Raw genomic sequence first — 22,849 nt, 5'->3', positions numbered from 1 at the left:
TTACCAGTTATGACTTCATTAAGGAAACAGACGCAAAAACATACAGAAAATTCTTTGAAATGATTCTATTTCTAAAAAGAGACATGGTAATGGCGTCTTAATTACGTTTGCACAGAGCAATTAAAAATATTTTTTTTCTTTTTCGTAATTTTTTTTTTTTCGTACACAGGTTTTCACATCTCAGTCCCATTTTCTATTATTGGTGTATCTCGTTATTCTTTCTTTTTTTTTAATTATTAGGATTTCTTCAATGTCTTTTTTTTTTTTTTTGAGGCAATGATTGTTTTCCGTCGTTCTAATTCGTATATTGTAAAATCAATGGCTTTTTTGGCGTTTGTTCACACGATTGTGTGTGTGTGTGTGTGTGTGTGTGTGTGTGTGTGTGTGTGTGTGTGTGTGTGTGTGTGTGTGTGTTTTGTTTTCTTAATTACCTTATTTCCCCGTTGATATCATAACCTGTCGTAGAATCATGATCCAAATTGATTCAACTTAAAAATTTTCCTTTACAGCTAAAGTAATTTTTTTTTTTTTACCCCACCTGGATGGAAAGGGACGAAGAATAAGAAAAATTCCTTTTGCAAAATCTAACGGAGGGGCAAATATAATTAGCTTCGTGAATTTACCTTATGAGGCTTCACTGCATTATTTATGTCCACTTTCATCACCTTTGTTGGTCATGATTTGTTTTACTCTTAAAAAGTATATATATATATATATATATATATATATATATATATATATATATATATATATATATATATATATATATATATATATATATTTTTTTTTTTTTTTTTTTTTTTTTTTTTTTTTTTTTTATACTTTGTCGCCGTCTCCCGCGTTTGCGAGGTAGCGCAAGGAAACAGACGAAAGAAATGGCCCCCCCCCCCCCCATACACATGTACATACACACGTCCACACACGCAAATATACATACCTACACAGCTTTCCATGGTTTACCCCAGACGCTTCACATGCCTTGCTTCAATCCACTGACAGCACGTCAACCCCTGTATACCACATGACTCCAATTCACTCTATTTCTTGCCCTCCTTTCACCCTCCTGCATGTTCAGGCCCCGATCACACAAAATCTTTTTCACTCCATCTTTCCACCTCCAATTTGGTCTCCCTCTTCTCCTTGTTCCCTCCACCTCCGACACATATATCCTCTTGGTCAATCTCTCCTCACTCATTCTCTCCATGTGCCCAAACCATTTCAAAACACCCTCTTCTGCTCTCTCAACCACGCTCTTTTTATTTCCACACATCTCTCTTACCCTTACGTTACTTACTCGATCAAACCACCTCACACCACACATTGTCCTCAAACATCTCATTTCCAGCACATCCATCCTCCTGCGCACATCTCTATCCATAGCCCACGCCTCGCAACCATACAACATTGTTGGAACCACTATTCCCTCAAACATACCCATTTTTGCTTTCCGAGATAGTGTTCTCGACTTCCACACATTTTTCAAGGCTCCCAAAATTTTCGCCCCCTCCCCCACCCTATGATCCACTTCCGCTTCCATGGTTCCATCCGCTGACAGATCCACTCCCAGATATCTAAAACACTTCACTTCCTCCAGTTTTTCTCCATTCAAACTCACCTCCCAATTGACTTGACCCTCACCCCTACTGTACCTAATAACCTTGCTCTTATTCACATTTACTCTCAACTTTCTTCTTCCACACACTTTACCAAACTCAGTCACCAGCTTCTGCAGTTTCTCACATGAATCAGCCACCAGCGCTGTATCATCAGCGAACAACAACTGACTCACTTCCCAAGCTCTCTCATCCCCAACAGACTTCATACTTGCCCCTCTTTCCAGGACTCTTGCATTTACCTCCCTTACAACCCCATCCATAAACAAATTAAACAACCATGGAGACATCACACACCCCTGCCGCAAACCTACATTCACTGAGAACCAATCACTTTCCTCTCTTCCTACACGTACACATGCCTTACATCCTCGATAAAAACTTTTCACTGCTTCTAACAACTTGCCTCCCACACCATATATTCTTAATACCTTCCACAGAGCATCTCTATCAACTCTATCATATGCCTTCTCCAGATCCATAAATGCTACATACAAATCCATTTGCTTTTCTAAGTATTTCTCACATACATTCTTCAAAGCAAACACCTGATCCACACATCCTCTACCACTTCTGAAACCGCACTGCTCTTCCCCAATCTGATGCTCTGTACATGCCTTCACCCTCTCAATCAATACCCTCCCATATAATTTACCAGGAATACTCAACAAACTTATACCTCTGTAATTTGAGCACTCACTCTTATCCCCTTTGCCTTTGTACAATGGCACTATGCACGCATTCCGCCAATCCTCAGGCACCTCACCATGAGTCATACATACATTAAATAACCTTACCAACCAGTCAACAATATATATATATATATATATATATATATATATATATATATATATATATATATATATATATATATATATATATATTTGGGCCGCTGGATCAAAAATTAACAAATCGACTTCATTTTGATTTGTTTCTGCTTTCATCAAAATCAGCACGCTATTCATCTATCTATCTATCTGTCTATCTATCTATCTATCTATCTATATATATATATATATATATATATATATATATATATATATATATATATATATATATATATCAGCCTGAGCCAGGTACCCAATGTATCGACCAGCCCCTAAGGGAACGATGAACAGCTGGGTTGACTGTGGACCGAGTGCCGCGACCAGTTTCCGAACCAGAGTGGGCTCGAGCCTGGGCGGGCCGTGGATGCATCACGGTCAAGAACACACACCCCTATATCACAGAGGTCCATATTATTCTATCAAACGACCGATTCTCGATAAAGCATTTACCAAAGGCTTAGAATAATGTATGAAATGAAATTATCCTCATGGATAATTCACGTACAGGTCGAATAATTCATAATTTTCAGCGAAAGTTCAGAAAAAAACTATATAAATCCATTCTCTCGCACGCCAGGCCAAGACTCAAAGGCTTTCACTGATGGTGGTAATTGGTTAGAATTGAGCCAATCAGCAACACCTTTCCATGCGTCACGTTAAGAAAGTTCCCAAGACGTGCGTGCATTAAGGACGGTGATTGGCCAGAATTGGACCAATCAGCAACCTCCCCCCCCCGCGCTCTTCCATGCGTCATGCAAAAGGCTTATCTAATCAGGCTAGGGAGGATAAGAGATATCTCATGAATTATTCCACAAGTGTCCCAGATTAGAACTGAGGGATGAAAGGGGGTGGCTTCTCTCTCTCTCTCTCTCTCTCTCTCTCTCTCTCTCTATATATATATATATATATATATATATATATATATATATATATATATATATATATATATATATATATATATATATATATATATGTATATATATATATATATATATATGATACTTCTACATAGCATTATCCTAAGCCCATATCAATATCATAAATAATGTAGGATTACGTAAAAGCACTCAGTGTGTGGGGCGGCACACCGCATAAATATAACTCAAATTCCCTTGATTAAGGAAATTCTTGGAGATGTAATCCAATAACTGACTACCATTACGAGAAGGATTTCAGATAATGGGACGAGCGAGCGAGTTAAAAAAGTTACTACACTCTCTCTCTCTCTCTCTCTCTCTCTCTCTCTCTCTCTCTCTCTCTCTCTCTCTCTCTCTCTCTCTCTCTCTCTCTCTCTCTCTCTCTCTCTCTCTCTCTCTCTCCCTCGGGTAGATTCACGAACTAGGTGAGGCACAGAAGGATGATCTAAGACCTCATCTGCCGTTGATTTTCTTTACCTATGGCGAGGCGCTACGCTTGTTTACCTTCCTAAGGGAGGAGGGAAGAGGAGGGAAGAGGAGGGAGGAGGAGGAGGAGGGATGAGGAAGGAGGAGGAGGGAGGAGGAGGAGGAGGGATGAGGAAGGAGGAGGAGGGAGGAGGAGGAGGAGGGATGAGGAAGGAGATGGAGGAGGAGGCCTCCTCCAGACACCACCACTACCACTACCTCCCACTACTAACACTACAACTACAACAACAACACGAAGGAGGATCTCCCTCTTCGTTTGGCCAGAGTCGATCCTCCTCCCAGGCACATCTGACGTGGGGTCTCGACCCACACACACACACACACACACACACACACACACACACACACTTCCTAAATCCCTTTCTACGTCATGTCACTAACCAACAGTGTTCGATACACGTAAGGATTCACATCAAAGCAGTACGTTTCGGTCTAGTAAGGCAAATAATAACATTTCTGTAAAGAAAAACAAAAAATACAGGACGAAAGAAGGTGAATGTTCTACATTTCTCTGCTTGACCCTTCTCTGGGGTATAACCTTTCTCTGGTGTATACTCCTCTCTGGGGTATATGCTTCTCTGGGGTAAATGGAGGTGGCCCATCTCCTGATGGTGTGGCCTCATAGCTCACGACGAAAGAGAGAGAGAGAGAGAGAGAGAGAGAGAGAGAGAGAGAGAGAGAGAGAGAGAGAGAGAGAGAGAGAGAGAGAGAGAGAGAGAGAGAGAGAGAGAGAGAGGCGGGCAAAAGAGGATGAGGTGTGAGGGAACACAAATGCACTTGCACTTTGGCCGAAAAGTATTTACGATATAAAACCCGGATTTAAATCAAGATGTTGTAGCAGAACACGGAAATAATATGTACAAGATTTCGAAAAACCATTCGTTCTCCCTCATCATTCCTTCAGTTCACTTCCATATGTTAAATCAGAAACGCTCCTGGTAATGGAATTACTCATAGGATGACATGGAAATGACAGATAACAGGAGACCTGATGGCCCATGACGAGGTTATCTGCCGATGGAAGGGGCGTGGGAGTACATGATAAGGACAGATAACAAGAGACCTGATGGTCCATGACGAGGTTATCTGCCGAAGGAAAGGACATGAGCCTACATGGAAAGGACAGATAACTGGAGACATGATGGTCCATGACGAAGTTATCTGCCGAAGGACAGGACATGAGGCTACATGGAAAGGACAGATAACAGCAGACATGATACCTAATACATTTTGATCAATCGCAAGCGTACTTCAATATCTCTTACTGTGGCAATATAAGTAAGACCTTTATTGGAGACTAAGTGAGACTTTATTGGAGACTTAGAGAGACTTTATTGGAGTCTTAGTGACTAAAACCACATCCCATTTCTTGTGGATACTTACTAGAACTAATGGACCCAAGGAGGGGCAGGTGGTGAGACGTTTTGGCTAATGGACAATGTACGAAAAAAACTAGTAAGTACTTGTTTGTTCAGGTGGGGGCAAGACAGTGGTATACGACTTCACACACACACACACACACACACACACACACACACACACACACACACACACACACACACGAGTCCAGTTTGGTTGGTGAAGAGTGTGTTCATCAACGTGTCTTCGTGTAAGGCAAGTGTAGAGAGTGTGTGTGTGTCAATGGGGGGAGGGGGGGGCTGTTGGTGTGAGGTAAACGTATAGAGTGCGTTTGTGAGGGATTGCTGGTGTAAGATCAGTGAAGAGTTTGTTTACGAAGGTCCGTTGATGTAAGGCAAGTGCACAAGAGTGTGTTGGCAGGAGTGTCAAGTATGAAAGAGAGTCTGTTAGTCTGTTCGTTGATGTAAGGCAAGTACACAAGAGTGTGTTGGCAGGTGTGTCAAGTATGAAAGAGAGTCTATTCGTTGATGTAAGGCAGGTGCACAAAGTGTGTTGGCAGGTGTGTCAAGTATGAAAGAGAGTCTGTTGAGAAGCATTGCTGATCAGTGTGTTGTAAGTACACAGACGTACATGCAGAGAGGAGGAGGAGAGAGAGAGTAGAGGGTGTACTTACTTAATGTCCTCCCAAGTCTCATCCCCGAAGTTCCTCACCACCAACTGCTCAATGGCGTAGTTAACGAAGCCATACTGCAAGGATGAGATATGCCAATTAATACGTAAAAAAAAAAAGGGAGGAGGGTAGTTACCTACTTACAAGGACCTGCAAGAGATATGGAGAGAGAGATGACGAAATCTATCAATTGGAGAGTAATTTACATGTAAATGTATATATATATATATATATATATATATATATATATATATATATATATATATATATATATGTAAATATATATACATAGAGAGAGAGAGAGAGAGAGAGAGAGAGAGAGAGAGAGAGAGAGAGAGACCATATATATATATATATATATATATATATATATATATATATATATATATATATATATATATATATATATATATATCCTATAACTATGAATATTTACTATGAATCAAGGTAGCCTGTCACGAAGCGAATGAATCATGAAGCAAAGACCGAATCTTCACTTGAATCACCTCTCTATAGACATCCATATCCAAATAATTTTGAATCTCACTCAAGGACACGAAGAATATCATGATAGACAAAGACATTATTCCTGAAGGAGAAAGGAGAAAAGTGTCTCTTTATTATGGATGGATTAAGATGGATTTTTATCTGTCACAGAGTTTGGAGAATAACTGAATAGGTGAGAGAACCCGAATCGAAACAGCTTCATATCTTTTATGGCTCATGTTTCTAAAAATTGAAGGGTACATTGTTGCTAAATTCATTTATCAAAAAAAAAAAAACATATACGTATATCAAGGAAATATTTTTTTCAATTTGAAGATGAATTTAAAATTTCCAAATTCTTTTTGATTTGACGATAAATTAAGAATTTGCTGATTTAAGAAAAGACTTGATAAATCAAAAATGTTCTGATTTTTTTTTTTATTTGACGATAAATTAATAATTTCCTGATTTTTTAACATTCAATTTGACGATGAATTAAGAATTTCATGATATTTTTTACTCTCACTCTTTTTAATTTGACGATGAATTAAGAATTTCCTGATTTTTTAATATTCAATTTGACGATGAATTAAGAATTTCATGATATATTTTTTCTTTCTCACTCTTTTTAATTTGACGATAATTAAGAATTTCCGGATTTTTAGTATTCAATTTGACGATGAATTAAGAATTTCATGATATATTTTTTTACTCTAACTCTTTTTAATTTGACGATAAATTAAGAATTTCCTGAGTTGTTGGAATACGCTGAAAATATTTCCCCAGAACTCCTGACATTTGCAGAAACTTTAAGGTCAATGTGTGCTGGATGCCAAATGTTGTTGTATGTTTACTTGCACGAAACATCACATCCTCTGGCCTGCACTCACAAACATTCATTCGTAGTTAGGTTAGGTTACTTGCACGAAACATCACATCCTCTGGCCTGCACTCACAAACATTCATTCGTAGTTAGGTTAGGTTACTTGCACGAAACATCACATCCTCTGGCCTGCATTCACAAACATTCATTCCTGGTTAGGTTAGGTTACTTGCACGAAACATCACATCCTCTGGCTTGCATTCACGAACATTCATTCCTGGTTAGGAAATAAGCGAAAGGGAAATACAAAAAAAAAAAGGGGGTTGCTGTACTGAGTTATTAACCCTTAGGTACAGTTCACGAGTAGATAGACGCCCAAGAGAAATACAAAAAGAAAAAATAAGGGTTACTGTACCAAGTTATTACCCCTTGGGTACAGTCCTCCTCGGATAGATAGACTCCCTGTAGTCATGGAATACAGTTGACAGTGTGTTTGTGTGCGTGTGCGTGTGTGTGTGTGTGTGTGTACGATGAATGGATTCAGAGACAGACAAACACCCAAGCTTCTCTCTCTCTCATGATATATTGTTCCAAAATCACTTTACCCAGTGATTCTCGTGGTCTTATTACCCCTCCCTTCCTCTTATCGTTCGCTCCCCCTTCACAATGATCCAAATCAGATCACACAGGAGGAAAAATTCAACCCAGCATCGTCGCCAGGCCTGGGAAAAGTAACGCCGGCGCAGAATGTTTTGGTGCCTGGTTCTTTGACACGTTATTTCCTAGACGTGAGCTGGATGTTGAGGACGTCGGGAGTCGGAGGTTCGAAGATGGGGTTGTTTCTGAAGCAAGAGATGAGTCAAACGTGTGTACACCAGTGAAGCGAGTGAAGCAAGGGTGAAAGGTGAGGCAAATGGTGGAGTGAAGCAAGGACCAAAAACTGGTGCAAAGGAGTAAAAGTGTGTGTGTGTGTGTGTGATGTGATGTGAAAGAAAAAAAAGAATGAAGAAGAAAGAAGACATGGGTGAAAAGGTAGAAACACGAAGGAAGAATGAAGAGGAACGAAGGGGGATAAGGGAAGGAGAGAGAGAGAGAGAGAGAGAGAGAGAGAGAGAGAGAGAGAGAGAGAGAGAGAGAGAGAGAGAGAGAGAAGAGAGAAAGAGAGAGAGAGAGACGAAAATCACATAACCCAGAAATAATTCCCAACCCACACCATTCTTGTCAAATAAGAAACGGGAAAAGACAGGGAAAAAGAAAGATAATGGAAAGAGAAATCTGATTGTAATATTCATACGCCATTGCTAAGGATAATCTACCATTTACGAGCCAATGCACACAAGAACAAGACGTAAATGGGGCCATTTACCACACACACACACACACGTATATAACCCTTGGAACGACAGAAGGACTGGGGGTTTCGTGTCATAAAAGGCCTTGGTACTTGAAAAATGGCATTACCCCCTCTCACATTAACCTTTGGCCCTTGCCAAAAAAAAGAAAGGAAATGTCATTTATAGTTAAAAATCTTAGCAGCCAAGCAATGCTCCCACTGTTAATGCTCGGAAATATCTGGGTGTTTCGTATTCTTTAAAGGCATTTCGTGTTACTTGGAAGATCAAGGTTACGAGTGTGTGAGGGAGGGGAGGGGAGGAGAGCCATTTGCATACAAAGCACTTGTAAGTTCACACACACCCACACACCCACCCACACACACACCCACACACACACACACACACACACACACACATACACACACACACACACACACACACACGAGAACTGTTCTTTAAAGTAAGATCCAACTAACACTCACATCCAGACACACACATACACACATATTCCCTGGAACCTATGCAGATATCTTGAGAATAGCTGTCGTAAAAACACGACCGATTGGACAACAAAGCTGTTCGAATGCATCTGGGAAGCTGCCTAAATGCATTTGGCCTCACCACTCGCCCTTCAAGCTTCAGTGTAAAGTTAGATTAGATCCCGTGTTACTTATATATTTTGACGTGTGGTGAGATTACATACAACGGCGAGCGCTGTGACAGACGAGTCTGGCCATGAATCACGAAGTGACTCGAAACTCCTAAAGTAAGCGACAAGGAACAGTGGGCCGAAGCTTCGAAACAAGGAACAGAAACAGAGAGCTGAGCTTCGAAACCAAAGATAAGAAACAGTGAGCTAAAGCTTCGAGATAGAAAAAAGACATGACACAGGAGCTAAAGCTTCAATATAAAAAAATGACACAGTGAGCTAAAGCTTCCAAACTTAAAGACAAGACAGAGTGAGTTAAAGCTTCGAAATAAAGACAAGAAACAGTGAGCTACAGCTTCAAAACTAAAGAATATGAGACAGTGAGATGAAGCTTCGAAACAAGAGAAAACAAACAGTGAGATGACGCTTCGAAATGAATAATAAAAGAGACAAGACACAACGACCCGAAGCTTCGAATCAAAACCATTTAAAGGTGATATTGCTCTACAGGGTAAATAGAAAGTGGAGCAGACTACCTGCCCTTGTTATAAATGTACAAAACAATAGACTCATTCAACAACAGACGAAGTATACACAGTTAGTTCAATTAAACACATTAGAGATACACAAACATCTTCAGTTCCTTCATGTATTCTCGGTACAGTAAGTTCTTTCGTAATACATTGACTGTGTGTGACCATATGTAGACAACTCCAAATCCGGGAAAAATAAATGTACAGAAACTATTTCCATAGAGAAATAAGAACAATAGACTATCTCACACTACTGAAAAAGGACCGTTTGAAGAAGTAACCGACACACGATTAAACATTTTTCATGACGTGTATATATATATATATATATATATATATATATATATATATATATATATATATATATATATATATATATATATATATATATATATATATATATTCTATCGTCTCCCAGACCCTACTCAACAACATATCATCAGATAAGCCCCATGAAAAGAAGGAAAGAAACCCAGATGATAAATCAGGATCAGAATAATAGAGTTATCCCTCCATAACCTGGAATTCTATTCTTCAGAAAATAGAAAATGAGGTGACGGTTGTCAGCCCCAGACCCAAAACGCTCTAGAAAAAAAAAAGATAAAGAAAAACGAAACTATTAAGTTCTCAACCAGCTTTCAAAGGAGTGATATAGACAGACGGCTAACCACCACCCAATTTTCGAACCGACCGGCCCCTACCCACCCACCGATCGGGCCCACCCACACCCCCGCCCACGATGCTGAGAGAAGCGAGACAAATCAGCATCCGGGTATGATGGTAGGTCATGGGACAGAAGAAGTAGCGAAGCGCAAGAGCTAGTGTCAAAGGCTTTCAAATAATATTCATATGTATATATATATATATATATATATATATATATATATATATATATATATATATATATATATATATATATATATATATATATATATATATATATATATGTGTGTGTGTGTGTGTGTGTGTGTGTGTGTGTGTGTATGTGTGTGTGTGTGTGTGTGTGTGTGTGTGTGTGTGTGTGACGCTTGTGCCTTCTTGCTTCAATTTCTATTATACGTGACGACACTTCCCCTAAACTTTGCCACCTCCTTTGATAATAATGTCGTGATTGCATCGCAGTTGACCAGTCTACCATGCACGGCAGATCAACACACACACACACACACACACACACAATTGCTGGGAGGAAGGAGAGGAGAAAGTGGAAGTGTGATAGACATGGAATGGAAACCTGGGGATGGTGAGGGTGTCTTGTAATGGTGTTTGAAGGGTGAGGTGGTGATGGTTGGGAAGGAGGAGGAGGAAGGAAGAGGAAGAGGAAGAGGCTGTTGTTGTTGTTGTTGTTGTTGTTGTTGTTGTTGTTGTTGTTGTGTGGATGTGGGGGTAAGTTGGGGGGATGGGGAAGGAGGGTAAGTTGGGGTGGATGGGGTGGTGTGGGGTGTTGTGCAGTGAGCTAGAAGATGAATTTGGTGATGTCATCAGGGTGAGGGACACACCAGAATCCAAGTGGAGTGGCTGATGAATAGAGGCTGTGAGAGGGAGGGAAGGAGGGAGAGAGGGAGGGAGGGAGAGAGAGAGGGAGGGAGAGAGAGAGGGAGGGAAAGAGGGAGGGAGGGTTGGTCTGCCTGCTTGCTGATTGGTGGAGTTGCTCTGAGGGCTGCTCCTGTCGTGTTCAATTCCAGCGAGGGTTTTGGAAGAGAGAGAAGAAAGGAGAGAGTTCGTGAATGATGTTCTAGGTTCTCTTTAAGGTAGAGGGTTATGTTTTCATACGCTATATATAAGATACAATACGAATAGATATACCCCACACAATTCCTGAATACATACATGTATCCTACACAATTCCCAAATACATACATACACACAACACAACACCCGAATACATACATATATCCCACACAACGCCCAAATACATACATATATCCCACACAACACCACACAACCCCAGAATACATACATATACGCCCCACAACACACGAATGCATACATACATCCCACACAACGCCTGAATACATACATATATCCCACATAACCCCTAAATACATACATATATCCCACACAACACCCAAATACATACATGTACACCACCAGATACATACATATGCACTACACAACCCCACAAGTCTGCTAGGGATGTATGTATATTAAAAAAAGACTCGAACCACACACATGCCTCAAGATAATGCCCCCAAATACATCAAAATGCTCACAGCGCACTCCCTGAACACACATCAAATCTTCCTTTCCACTTCAAACTACCCTTTCCACTGTCTCCACCTCATCCTCCTCCTCCACCTCTCCTCTCCACTCTAACCACCTTGTTGTAACAAGGGAAAAGAAACAGCTCATCATACGCGAGTCTTATTCAAAACTACAGCGAGAGAGTTGACTATTTAATTGCCAGGCTTAGACTTCATGGAATATTTTTACCTTCATTTATTAAGCTGAGGTTAATTAACTTTGGATTATGAGGCGAGTAGAAAATTTTGTAGAGCACTGAAAGATTTTTTATTTTGTTTTCTCTTTTAATTATGGAGGGCAAATACTTTTCGTGTGTGTGTGTGTGCGTGTGTGTGTGTGTGTGTGTGTGTGTGTGTGTGTGTGTATGTGTGTGTGGGCGTGTGTGTGTGTGTGTGTGTATGTGTGTGTGTGTGTGTGTGTGTGTGTGCGTGCGTGTGAGTGCTTTAAGTATACCTCTCTCTTATCTATCTATCTATCTATCGATCTATCTATCTATCTTCTAGACATTCACTATATATATATATATATATATATATATATATATATATATATATATATATATATATATATATATATATATATATATATATATATATATATATATGCGCACAAAGGGTGAGGCTTTAGGACGATGAGGGAGAAGAAAATGGAGTGAGGGTGGTGGGATCTGATTGACAGAACATGGAATATGGATGACCCTCGGCAGCATCCTTGAGAGAGAGAGAGAGAGAGAGAGAGAGAGAGAGAGAGAGAGAGAGAGAGAGAGAGAGAGAGAGAGAGAGAGAGAGAGGGTGGGTATTTCTTTTTTTGTTTCTCTTCTTTCTTGCCTTTTCCAAAACTCCTTATCTCTCTCGCTGTCGTGGATGACCAAAATGATGCGTTCCTTTTTTTTTTTATCTATTAGGAGTGATATCCATTATCTATTGTGAGGGGAAGGTCTTCGGTGGTGGGGTCTGTCTTCCCCCTTTTGGAGATTGGTCTTCTCAAATGACCCGGTCATTCAGAGACCACCCCCCTTCCCATCAGTCAAGGTCCATTTCGTTAATATCAAGTCATTCCCAAGGACCACCCCCTCCTCCTGTTTCAATGGCTTACGACCGTAAGACATCGTTGTAATGGTCGTTATAAATACGTCCTCGACAATGCCATCTCACAGGTGGTCCTTAAACTGCTATTACACCTGTGGAGTTTTAAATGGCTGTTATAGACGAGCTTCGACAGCGCAATCATATATAGATATATATATCGTGTTTCATTTTCCCCCTGGACTCATAGGAACAGATATATATATATATATATATATATATATATATATATATATATATATATATATATATATATATATATATACATATATCCCTCAGAATTATTGGAACGTCTTTAAATACAGGAAACACATCGTCATCTGAAAAAACCTAAAGACGTTTGAGGCCACCACTTCCTGTCGGAGACGCTGAAGAGAGACCGCCACCTCTTTACCCCAAGGGCGTCTCATGGTACTCGAAGCACTGAGGGTCACGTGTCCTCAACAACCCCCCCCCCCCCCCCCAGCCTCACCCCCCGCCACCTCGTCTTCACTCTTTTATTCTCCATGGTGTCTGGCTCAAGGTTAAGGGGGGGGGGGTCTACTCCCACAGTCGCCCCTGAAGGTCGGTTGTGGTGGTGGTTGTGGTAGATCGGGTGGCGGCGGTGGTAGAAGAAGGAAGGAGAAGGTCATCTCTCTCTCTCTCTCTATCTCCCCTTCTGTCACTAGGGGGTCATAGGTCAAAGATTTGTACTACTTGAACCTCCCTCCAAAACTCGTATATCTTTGGATCCGGACTTTCACTTGAACACACACACAGATATACATACATCCCATTGGCTTGATCCAGAATATCAATTATGTAATAAATAACTGAATGATAAATGGATGTATTTAGGTCATTATAGTCTCATCTATCCATCTATCTATCTATATCTCCAACGACCGTTCCCTTTTAGGGAACTCCCTCAAGGGCGTAGCCACGGCAAGTGAGTGACCCCCACTTGTGAATTCCAATTTCATTCTTTGCCTTAATAATTCACATAAAAACCTAATCATTAAAAAAAATCTATATTCACTCCAAGATGGGAAAACATCTGTTCACACACATATAAAGAACATCATCATCATGCCAAAATACCAATTATTCATCATCACCATCATGCCAAAATTCCAATCATTCATCATCGTCATCATACTAAAATACCATTACATACAACAGTAATGCTAGTATACCAATCATACACCATCGTTTGATGAATATAACCAGTGAAAGAAAATCGTATAGAAATCCAATCATCTGTGCAATCATCAAGAAGATAAATTACTTTATGGCGCAGCGAAGCATTTGACCTCACAGAGTTTCTACACTTCACTTATACTTTCAAACTTGCGACATCTGGGATTTAAGTAGGGCAAGAAAAGGGGACCATCATCCCATATCTCTATATATCCCAAGAGGGCAGAAGTTTCCTCATATATATTATAATCACGTCTAGCGGTCCCGCACCTCTGTGTGTGGGTGCAGCAAATTCCAACGGTGTCTTATGGGTTTTCGAAATTCATTTATATATATATATATATATATATATATATATATATATATATATATATATATATATATATATATATATATATATATATATTCACTCAGTATACACACGACCATGCACGTACATATATACACACATGAACATATCACCATACACACACACACACACATATATATGTATATATAAATATATATATATATATATATATATATATATATATATATAAAGGTATTTTACAGGGAAAGCGGCGCCAAGTCTTGTGGGAGCGGCTTTTCTGTTACATATTCATCATTCTCACTCAGGACCCAAAAGACACACAACCACACACTACAGATGGACATTTGTGAAGACAAATTGCCTCTTCTTCCTCCTCCTCCTCCACGTAAATGCGAATATATCCAAAGTTTACCATTAATCGTGGCAGGAAATACGTTTACGAATGTCTTTGGGCGGGAGGGGGCGAAGAGTCGTTTCTTTCCTTTAAATTTGTTTATATATCTCGAATGATGTCACACAGTTTATCCAGTTTATTTGCTAATGTTTCTTTTTTTTTTCCACTGTTTGGTTTTAACTTTATCTGAATACTAAAAGGAGGTAGACAAACTGTCTAGTTTCATTCATAATGGATGGAATAAGCAATAGATGTATTCTACATTTCTATATATCTATTTCTAAGTGTCTGCATTAATTCATGCTGTATGTAATAAGCAGGAGATTTCTATTTCTGAATTCTATTTCTCGATTTATTCATGCTGCAAATATAAGCAGTAGATGTTCATCTATGTTTCCATCTATCAATTTCTGTTATTCTCCATCAGTTCTTTTTTTTTTTCATGATTTTCATCTCTTTTACATCTATCTGTCTGCACTGTGTTGTTCACCTCCTCTTCATTCCTATTGACACATCAGCATAAAAGATTTAGAACACCATCAACATCCTCAGGTACCAGGAAACTTTAGATACCTATAAATGTCGCTGGGGTTAAAAAAAAAGGTATCTAGGGCAATTTATTAGACCACTTATCTCCTACACCGAAGGGGAGGAGTGAGGAGGAGGAGCGGAAGGAGGAGCGGGAGGAGGAGTGAGGAGGAAGGAGGAGGAGCGGAAGGAGGAGGAGGAGTGAGGAGTGAGGAGGAACGGAAGGAGCAGGTGGAGGAGGAGGAGCGGAAGGAGGAGTGAGGTGGAGTGAGGAGGAGGAAGGAGGAGGAACGGAAGGAGGAGGAGGAGTGAGGAGTGAGGAGGAACGGAAGGAGCAGGTGGAGGAGGAGGAGCGGAAGGAGGAGTGAGGAGGAGGAGGAGGAGGAAGAAGGAGGAACGGAAGGAGGAGGAGTGAGGAATAGCGGGTGGGCGGGCGCGGGGCGCCAGAGAACGAGACGTACGCCTCATCTCGTTCGAAACCTTTGGGTCGAACTCGACCGCATACGTCTCACACGACGGGAAGGAAGGGGGAAGGGGTTGTGTGTATAGTGCCGGCGGCAGCGAAGGCGTTAGTTGAAGATATAAGGATTCCCGGGTCGTGAGAGAGAGAGAGAGAGAGAGAGAGAGAGAGAGAGAGAGAGAGAGAGAGAGAGAGAGAGAGAGAGACTGTCTCTCTCTCTCTTATTTTCCCCTTAAGATGATTCGAGTGTGAGAGGATGTAGATATGCCGGCGATGGAAAAAGATAGCGCCTTAGGGGGAAGGAGAAGGAGGAGGAGGAGGGGCGTCCCCTGCTATCATTACGATGAGGCCCTTTGGCTCCTGGCCAAGTTGCGGGATGGCGCAAGAGGCGGAGGTTCTCCTGGGAATCGAAAGAAGAACCGTTCAACGCTTTCATATTTTTTTTCCTACTATTTACTACGATATCTCTTCTAAACGTCTGATAAATGAATCAATAATATTAAAGTCTTTAATATCGAGTTAAACAACATCGTTAATTAATGGAATTTACTTCACTAAGAATGAATTTCAGCTGGAGCTTGGGCGTCTGCGGAAAAATATTCAGCGACCACAAAGATCCGATTGGCTTAACGCGTATGATCTCAACGTAGTTCTCTCACTCCCCCTCAAACTACAGAGACCACGTCGATGCGACCATGTCCATACGACGCCCTAGCTAGAGACGTGACCTTTTTAAGGGTCGGATGAAAGGCTAGGACTGACCTAAGGGATTTAAGGGAGCTTTCCTTAATAATCTGCCATTAGCTACCAGCACCTTAAGGGGAGAAAAGCCCTTTTACATCTATGGCTAAATCAACGAATATATATATATATATATATATATATATATATATATATATATATATATATATATATATATATATATATATATATATATATATATATATATATATATATATATATATATATATATATATATATATATATATGATTTATCATGTAAGCGATACATTGGCGCTCTTCAATCTCTCGCTATATACATATGTATTCACTAATCCCGAACGACTGACACGAAATAACTCTAATTAGAGTGGAGCATTTCGTCCATTTTATTCATCTCTCCATTCCCCTGGCCCCCGTGAAACGCCAGCTGGCTGCGGGAGGAGTGAAACATCCTCATAAAACTATATCCCGAGTTACCTGTTGGCGCCCTTGGACGAACTTCTCTACCGCTGCGTTTGTTAACACCAGTTACCCTGTACACACTCCTCTCTTTATTTATGGTTTTTGCGGGGGATAAACTCGAGGCTGGTACTCACCATTATGGCCAGAGGTAAGTGGGAGACTTGGTGTCTCCCCCGGGTCTCGGCAAACACTGGAATATGTGCTTTATCAGGGGAGAAATGCAAGACGAAATTGATTGGAGGATGCCGTCAGCCGAGCTCCGTCCCCCCTACTGCCACCACGACGCTGCCGGCGCTTGCACTAACATCTCTTACCGTCATGTACAGCCCTTTAAAAAAAAAACACTCCATTATCACTAAATCACGTATCTAATTACACTAACGACATCAATGTAATATATGAGAAATGCAGTTGAACTGGTATTTATGTAATTCAAGATGTGACAAAAGTATGAGAGGGGAAGGAGGGAAGGTGAGATCGATCGTTCGTTTGGCAGTGGTGCCACAGCATCCCTAAGGTTTCTTCTCTCTCTCTCTCTCTCTCTCTCTCTCTCTCTCTCTCTCTCTCTCTCTCTCTCTCTCTCTCTCTCTCTCTCTCTCTCTCTGGGGTGAGGGGGGAGGGAGCTGCCGCTGCTGCCCCCCCCCCCCCCCCGCCCGTAGAGTTATGGACCTGACCAAAAGATGTCTCTAGTGATGGCTTTCCCAGTCCGGCCATTAGTGGGAGATGGCTGAAGTTCCCTGGCCCCCTTTCCCTTACGGAATTTCAAACTGTTCTTGTGGTCGAATATATATATATATATATATATATATATATATATATATATATATATATATATATATATATATATATATATATATATATATATATATACTATTCGCCATTTCCCGCGTTGGCGAGGTAGCGTTAAGAACAGAGGACTGGGCCTTTGAGGGAATATCCTCACCTGGCCCCCTTCTCTGTTCCTTCTTTTGGAAAATTAAAAAAAAAAAAACGAGAGGGGAGGATTTCCAGCCCCCCGCTCCCAATATATATATATATATATATACATATATATATATATATATATATATATATATATATATATATATATATATATATATATATATATATATATATATATATACATATATGAGACAACAGTGGTGCTACACACTTCTCCTGACACCAGTGGTGCCACAACAGGCCCCTGACACCAGTGGTGCCACTCGCCTCCCGACACCAGGAGTGCCAACGTCTCTGACTCCGTGAGACACCTCTCGCTGGCAGCGTTGCCAACACATGGATCAATAACCATGTTGATTTACATCTGAATTCTATTTACACCCTCCTTTACCTCTACACCCCTCCCCCTCCCCCTCCCCTCCCCATCCCCCCTCCCCTTCCCCCCTCCCCTTCCCCTCCCCTCCCCCCTCCCGCCCTCTACCCCCGCGGAGCCGGAGGGGAGGGAGGAGAGGGAGGGGGAGGAAGAGGGAGGTCTCCTCCGTGTTTACAATGTTTACATTTCCATACGTGTACATAACTATTGTCTCCTTTAAGTGAATAAATGTTCATAGAGTCTTTTTAACTACATCATCCCAAGGTCTACGTTAAAAGGCTCTTCCTGCAGCTATAAGGCTGCGCTCCAGTCAGTAGCAGGGAAATGAGTGAGGCGCTTGTTGACGAGACTGTACACTTCTCTCGTCCAAAGGCAATGCCAATCGAGCAGTAACATCATATATATATATATATATATATATATATATATATATATATATATATATATATATATATATATATATACATTTTTTTCATACTATTCGCCATTTCCCGCGTTAGCAAGGTAGCGTTAAGAACAGAGGACTGGGCCTTTGAGGGAATATCTTCACCTAGCCCCCTTCTCTGTTCCTTCTTTTGGAAAATTAAAAAAAAAAAAAATGAGAGGGGAGGATTTCCAGCCACCCGCTCCCTTCCCTTTTAGTCACCTTCTACGACACGCAGTGAATACGTGGGAAGCTTAATTAAGGGTCTGAAATACGTCCAAATGATATTTCAAACCCAAATTTGTATACAGCATGAAAAATACTTCTTATATTGAGATTCTAAGGGAAATCGATTTTTTTGCAAAAAGTACCAAAAATTGCAGGTAATAGTTCAGGGTATTTTTTAGCTCAAAAAACTTTTTGTTTCAGAAATGAAAAATGAGATATTGAAACACTTCTATACTTGAAATATTCAGGGAAAATATATCACAATACTCAAAGTTCATTCTAATTACGCAGTAACTACCATGCAAATAATCAGATGATATTTTTAGATTGACTTTATTTAACAGCTTAATTAAGGGTCTTAAATACAACCAAATGATATTTCAACCCTAGATATGTATTCAGCATGAAAAATACTTCTTATAATGAGATTTTAAAGGAAATCGATTTTTCTACAAAGAGTACCAAAAATTGCAGGTAATAGTTCAGGGTATTTTTTAGCTCAAAAAACTTTTTGTTTGAAAATTGAAAAATGAGATATTGAAACACTTCTATACTTCAAATTTTCAGGGAAAATATACACAATCCTCAAAGTTCATTCTAATTACGCAGTAACTACCATGCAAATACTCAGATGATATTTTTAGATTGACTTTATAAAACAGCTTAATTAAGGGCCTTAATTACAACCAAATGATATTTAAACCCTAGATATGTATTCAGCATGAAAAGCATTTCTTACAATGAGATTTTAAAGGAAATCTAATTTTCTACAAAAAGTACCAAAAATTGCAGGTAATAGTTCAGGGTATTTTTTAGCTCAAAAAACTTTTTGTTTGAAAATTGAAAAATGAGATATTGAAACACTTCTATACTTCAAATTTTCAGGGAAAATATACCACAATCCTCAAAGTTCATTCTAATTACGCAGTAACTACCATGCAAATACTCAGATGATATTTTTAGATTGACTTTATAAAACAGCTTAATTAAGGGCCTTAATTACAACCAAATGATATTTAAACCCTAGATATGTATTCAGCATGAAAAGCATTTCTTACAATGAGATTTTAAAGGAAATCTAATTTTCTACAAAAAGTACCAAAAATTGCAGGTAATAGTTCAGGGTATTTTTTAGCTCAAAAAACTTTTTGTTTGAAAATTGAAAAATGAGATATTGAAACACTTCTATACTTCAAATTTTCAGGGAAAATATACCACAATCCTCAAAGTTCATTCTAATTACGCAGTAAATACCATGCAAATACTCAGATGATATTTTTAGATTGACTTTATAAAACAGCTTAATTAAGGGCCTTAATTACAACCAAATGATATTTAAACCCTAGATATGTATTCAGCATGAAAAGCATTTCTTACAATGAGATTTTAAAGGAAATCTAATTTTCTACAAAAAGTACCAAAAATTGCAGGTAATAGTTCAGGGTATTTTTTAGCTCAAAAAACTGTTTGTTTCAGAATTGAAAAATGAGATATTGAAACACTTCTATACTTGAAATAATCAGGGAAAATATATCACAATACTCAAAGTTCATTCTAATTACGCAGTAACTACCATGCAAATACTCAGATGATATTTTTAGATTGACTTTATTTAACAGCTTAATTATGGGTCTGAAATACGTCCAAATGATATTTCAAACCCAGATTTGTATTCAGCATGAAAAATACTTCTTATAATGAGATTTTAAAGGAAATCGATTTTTCTAGCAAAGAGTACCAAAAATTGCAGGTAATAGTTCAGGATATTTTTTAGCTCAAAAAACTTTTTGTTTAAAATTGAAAAATGAGATATTGAAACACTTCTATACTTTAAATAATCAGGGAAAATATATCACAATACTCAAAGTTCATTCTAATTACGCAGTAACTACGATGCAAATAATCAGATGATATTTTTAGATTGACTTTATTTAACAGCTTAATTAAGGGTCTTAAATACAACCAAATGATATTTCAAACCCTAGATTTGTATTCAGCATGAAAAATACTTCTTATAATGAGATTTTAAAGGAAATCGATTTTTCTAGCAAAAAGTACCAAAAATTGCAGGTAATAGTTCAGGATATTTTTTGGCTCAAAAAACTTTTTGTTTGAAAATTGAAAAATGAGATATTGAAACACTTCTATACTTGAAATAATCAGGGAAAATATACCACAATACTCAAAGTTCATTCTAATTACGCAGTAACTACCATGCAAATACTCAGATGATATTTTTAGATTGACTTTATAAAACAGCTTAATTAAGGGCCTTAATTACGACCAAATGATATTTAAACCCTAGATATGTATTCAGCATGAAAAGCATTTCTTACAATGAGATTTTAAAGGAAATCTAATTTTCTACAAAAAGTACCAAAAATTGCAGGTAATAGTTCAGGGTATTTTTTAGCTCAAAAAACTTTTTGTTTGAAAATTGAAAAATGAGATATTGAAACACTTCTATACTTCAAATTTTCAGAGAAAATATACCAGAATCCTCAAAGTTCATTCTAATTACGCAGTAACTACCATGCAAATACTCAGATGATATTTTTAGATTGACTTTATAAAACAGCTTAATTAAGGGCCTTAATTACAACCAAATGATATTTAAACCCTACATATGTATTCAGCATGAAAAGCATTTCTTACAATGAGCTTTTAAAGGAAATCTAATTTTCAACAAAAAGTACCAAAAATTGCAGGGTATTTTTTAGCTCAAAAAACTTTTTGTTTGAAAATTGAAAAATGAGATATTGAAACACTTCTATACATGATATAATAAAAGAAATATATGACAATACTCCGAGATCACTCTAATTACGCAGCAAATACGACGCATGTAGATGATTTTCTTAGATTGACTTAATTTAACAGCTTGATTATGGGTCTGAAATACGACCAAATGATATTTCAAAACCAGATTTGTATTCAGCATGAAAAATACTTCTTATATTGAGATTTTAAAGGAAATCGATTATTCTGCAAAAAGTTCCAAAAATTGCAGGTAATAGTTCAGGATATTTTTTGGCTCAAAAAAGTTTTTGTTTGAAAATTGAAAAATGAGATATTGAAACACTTCTATACTTGAAATAATCAGGGAAAATATATCACAATACTCAAAGTTCATTCTAATTACGCAGTAACTACGATGCAAATAATCAGATGATATCTTTAGATTGACTCTATTTAACAGCTTAATTAAGGGTCTTAGATACAACCAAATGATATTTCAAATCCTGATTTGCATTCAGCATGAAAAATACTTCTTATAATGAGATTTTAAAGGAAATCGATTTTTCAACAAAAAGTACCAAAAATTGCAGGTAATCAGGGTATTTTTTAGCTCAAAAAACTTTTTGTTTGAAAATTGAAAAATGAGATATTGAAACACTTCTATACTTGAAATAATCAGGAAAAATATATCACAATACTCAAAGTTCATTCTAATTATGCAGCAAATACGACGCATATAGATGATATTCTTAGATTGACTTAATTTAACAGCTTAATTATGGGTCTGAAATACGAGCAAATGATATTTCAAATCCAGATTTGTATTCAGCATGAAAAATACTTCTTATATTGAGATTTTAAAGGAAATCGATTTTTCTACAAAAAGTACCAAAAATTGCAGGTAATAGTTCAGGGTATTTTTTAGCTCAAAAAACTTTTTGTTTGAAAATTGAAAAATCAGATATTGAAACACTTCTATTCTTGAAATTATCAGGAAAATATACCACAATCCTCAAAGTTCATTCTAATTACGTAGTAACTACGATGCATATATATATATA

At 38.5% G+C, this 22,849-nt stretch overlaps 1 protein-coding gene across 4 annotated transcripts in view; it reads right to left on the bottom strand.

Moving 5' to 3' along the window:
* The window catches only part of Gycbeta100B (guanylate cyclase soluble subunit beta-1-like), a 50,653-nt gene extending 33,299 nt beyond the window's left edge, over positions 1–17,354 (bottom strand). For 3 of the 4 annotated variants that reach the window (XR_011713614.1, XR_011713615.1, XM_071668969.1), the window contains exons 1-2: positions 17,217–17,354; positions 5,876–5,949 (exon numbers count right to left, since the gene is read on the bottom strand). Coding sequence is in view for 1 of the 4 variants with exons in the window: in XM_071668969.1 (XP_071525070.1) it covers positions 5,876–5,949; positions 17,217–17,219 (77 nt within the window). In the remaining 3 variants the exon portion in view is untranslated. The remainder of the gene's footprint in view (positions 1–5,875; positions 5,950–17,216) is intronic. The other variant, XM_071668970.1, reaches the window with a different exon arrangement.
* Positions 17,355–22,849: the final 5,495 nt, after the last annotated feature.

Source organism: Panulirus ornatus, chromosome 13, assembly GCF_036320965.1.
Source record: "Panulirus ornatus isolate Po-2019 chromosome 13, ASM3632096v1, whole genome shotgun sequence".
Classification (NCBI taxonomy): domain Eukaryota; kingdom Metazoa; phylum Arthropoda; class Malacostraca; order Decapoda; family Palinuridae; genus Panulirus; species Panulirus ornatus.
Note: the sequence above shows the minus strand (reverse complement) of the source record. Positions and strands in the feature narration are given on the sequence as shown.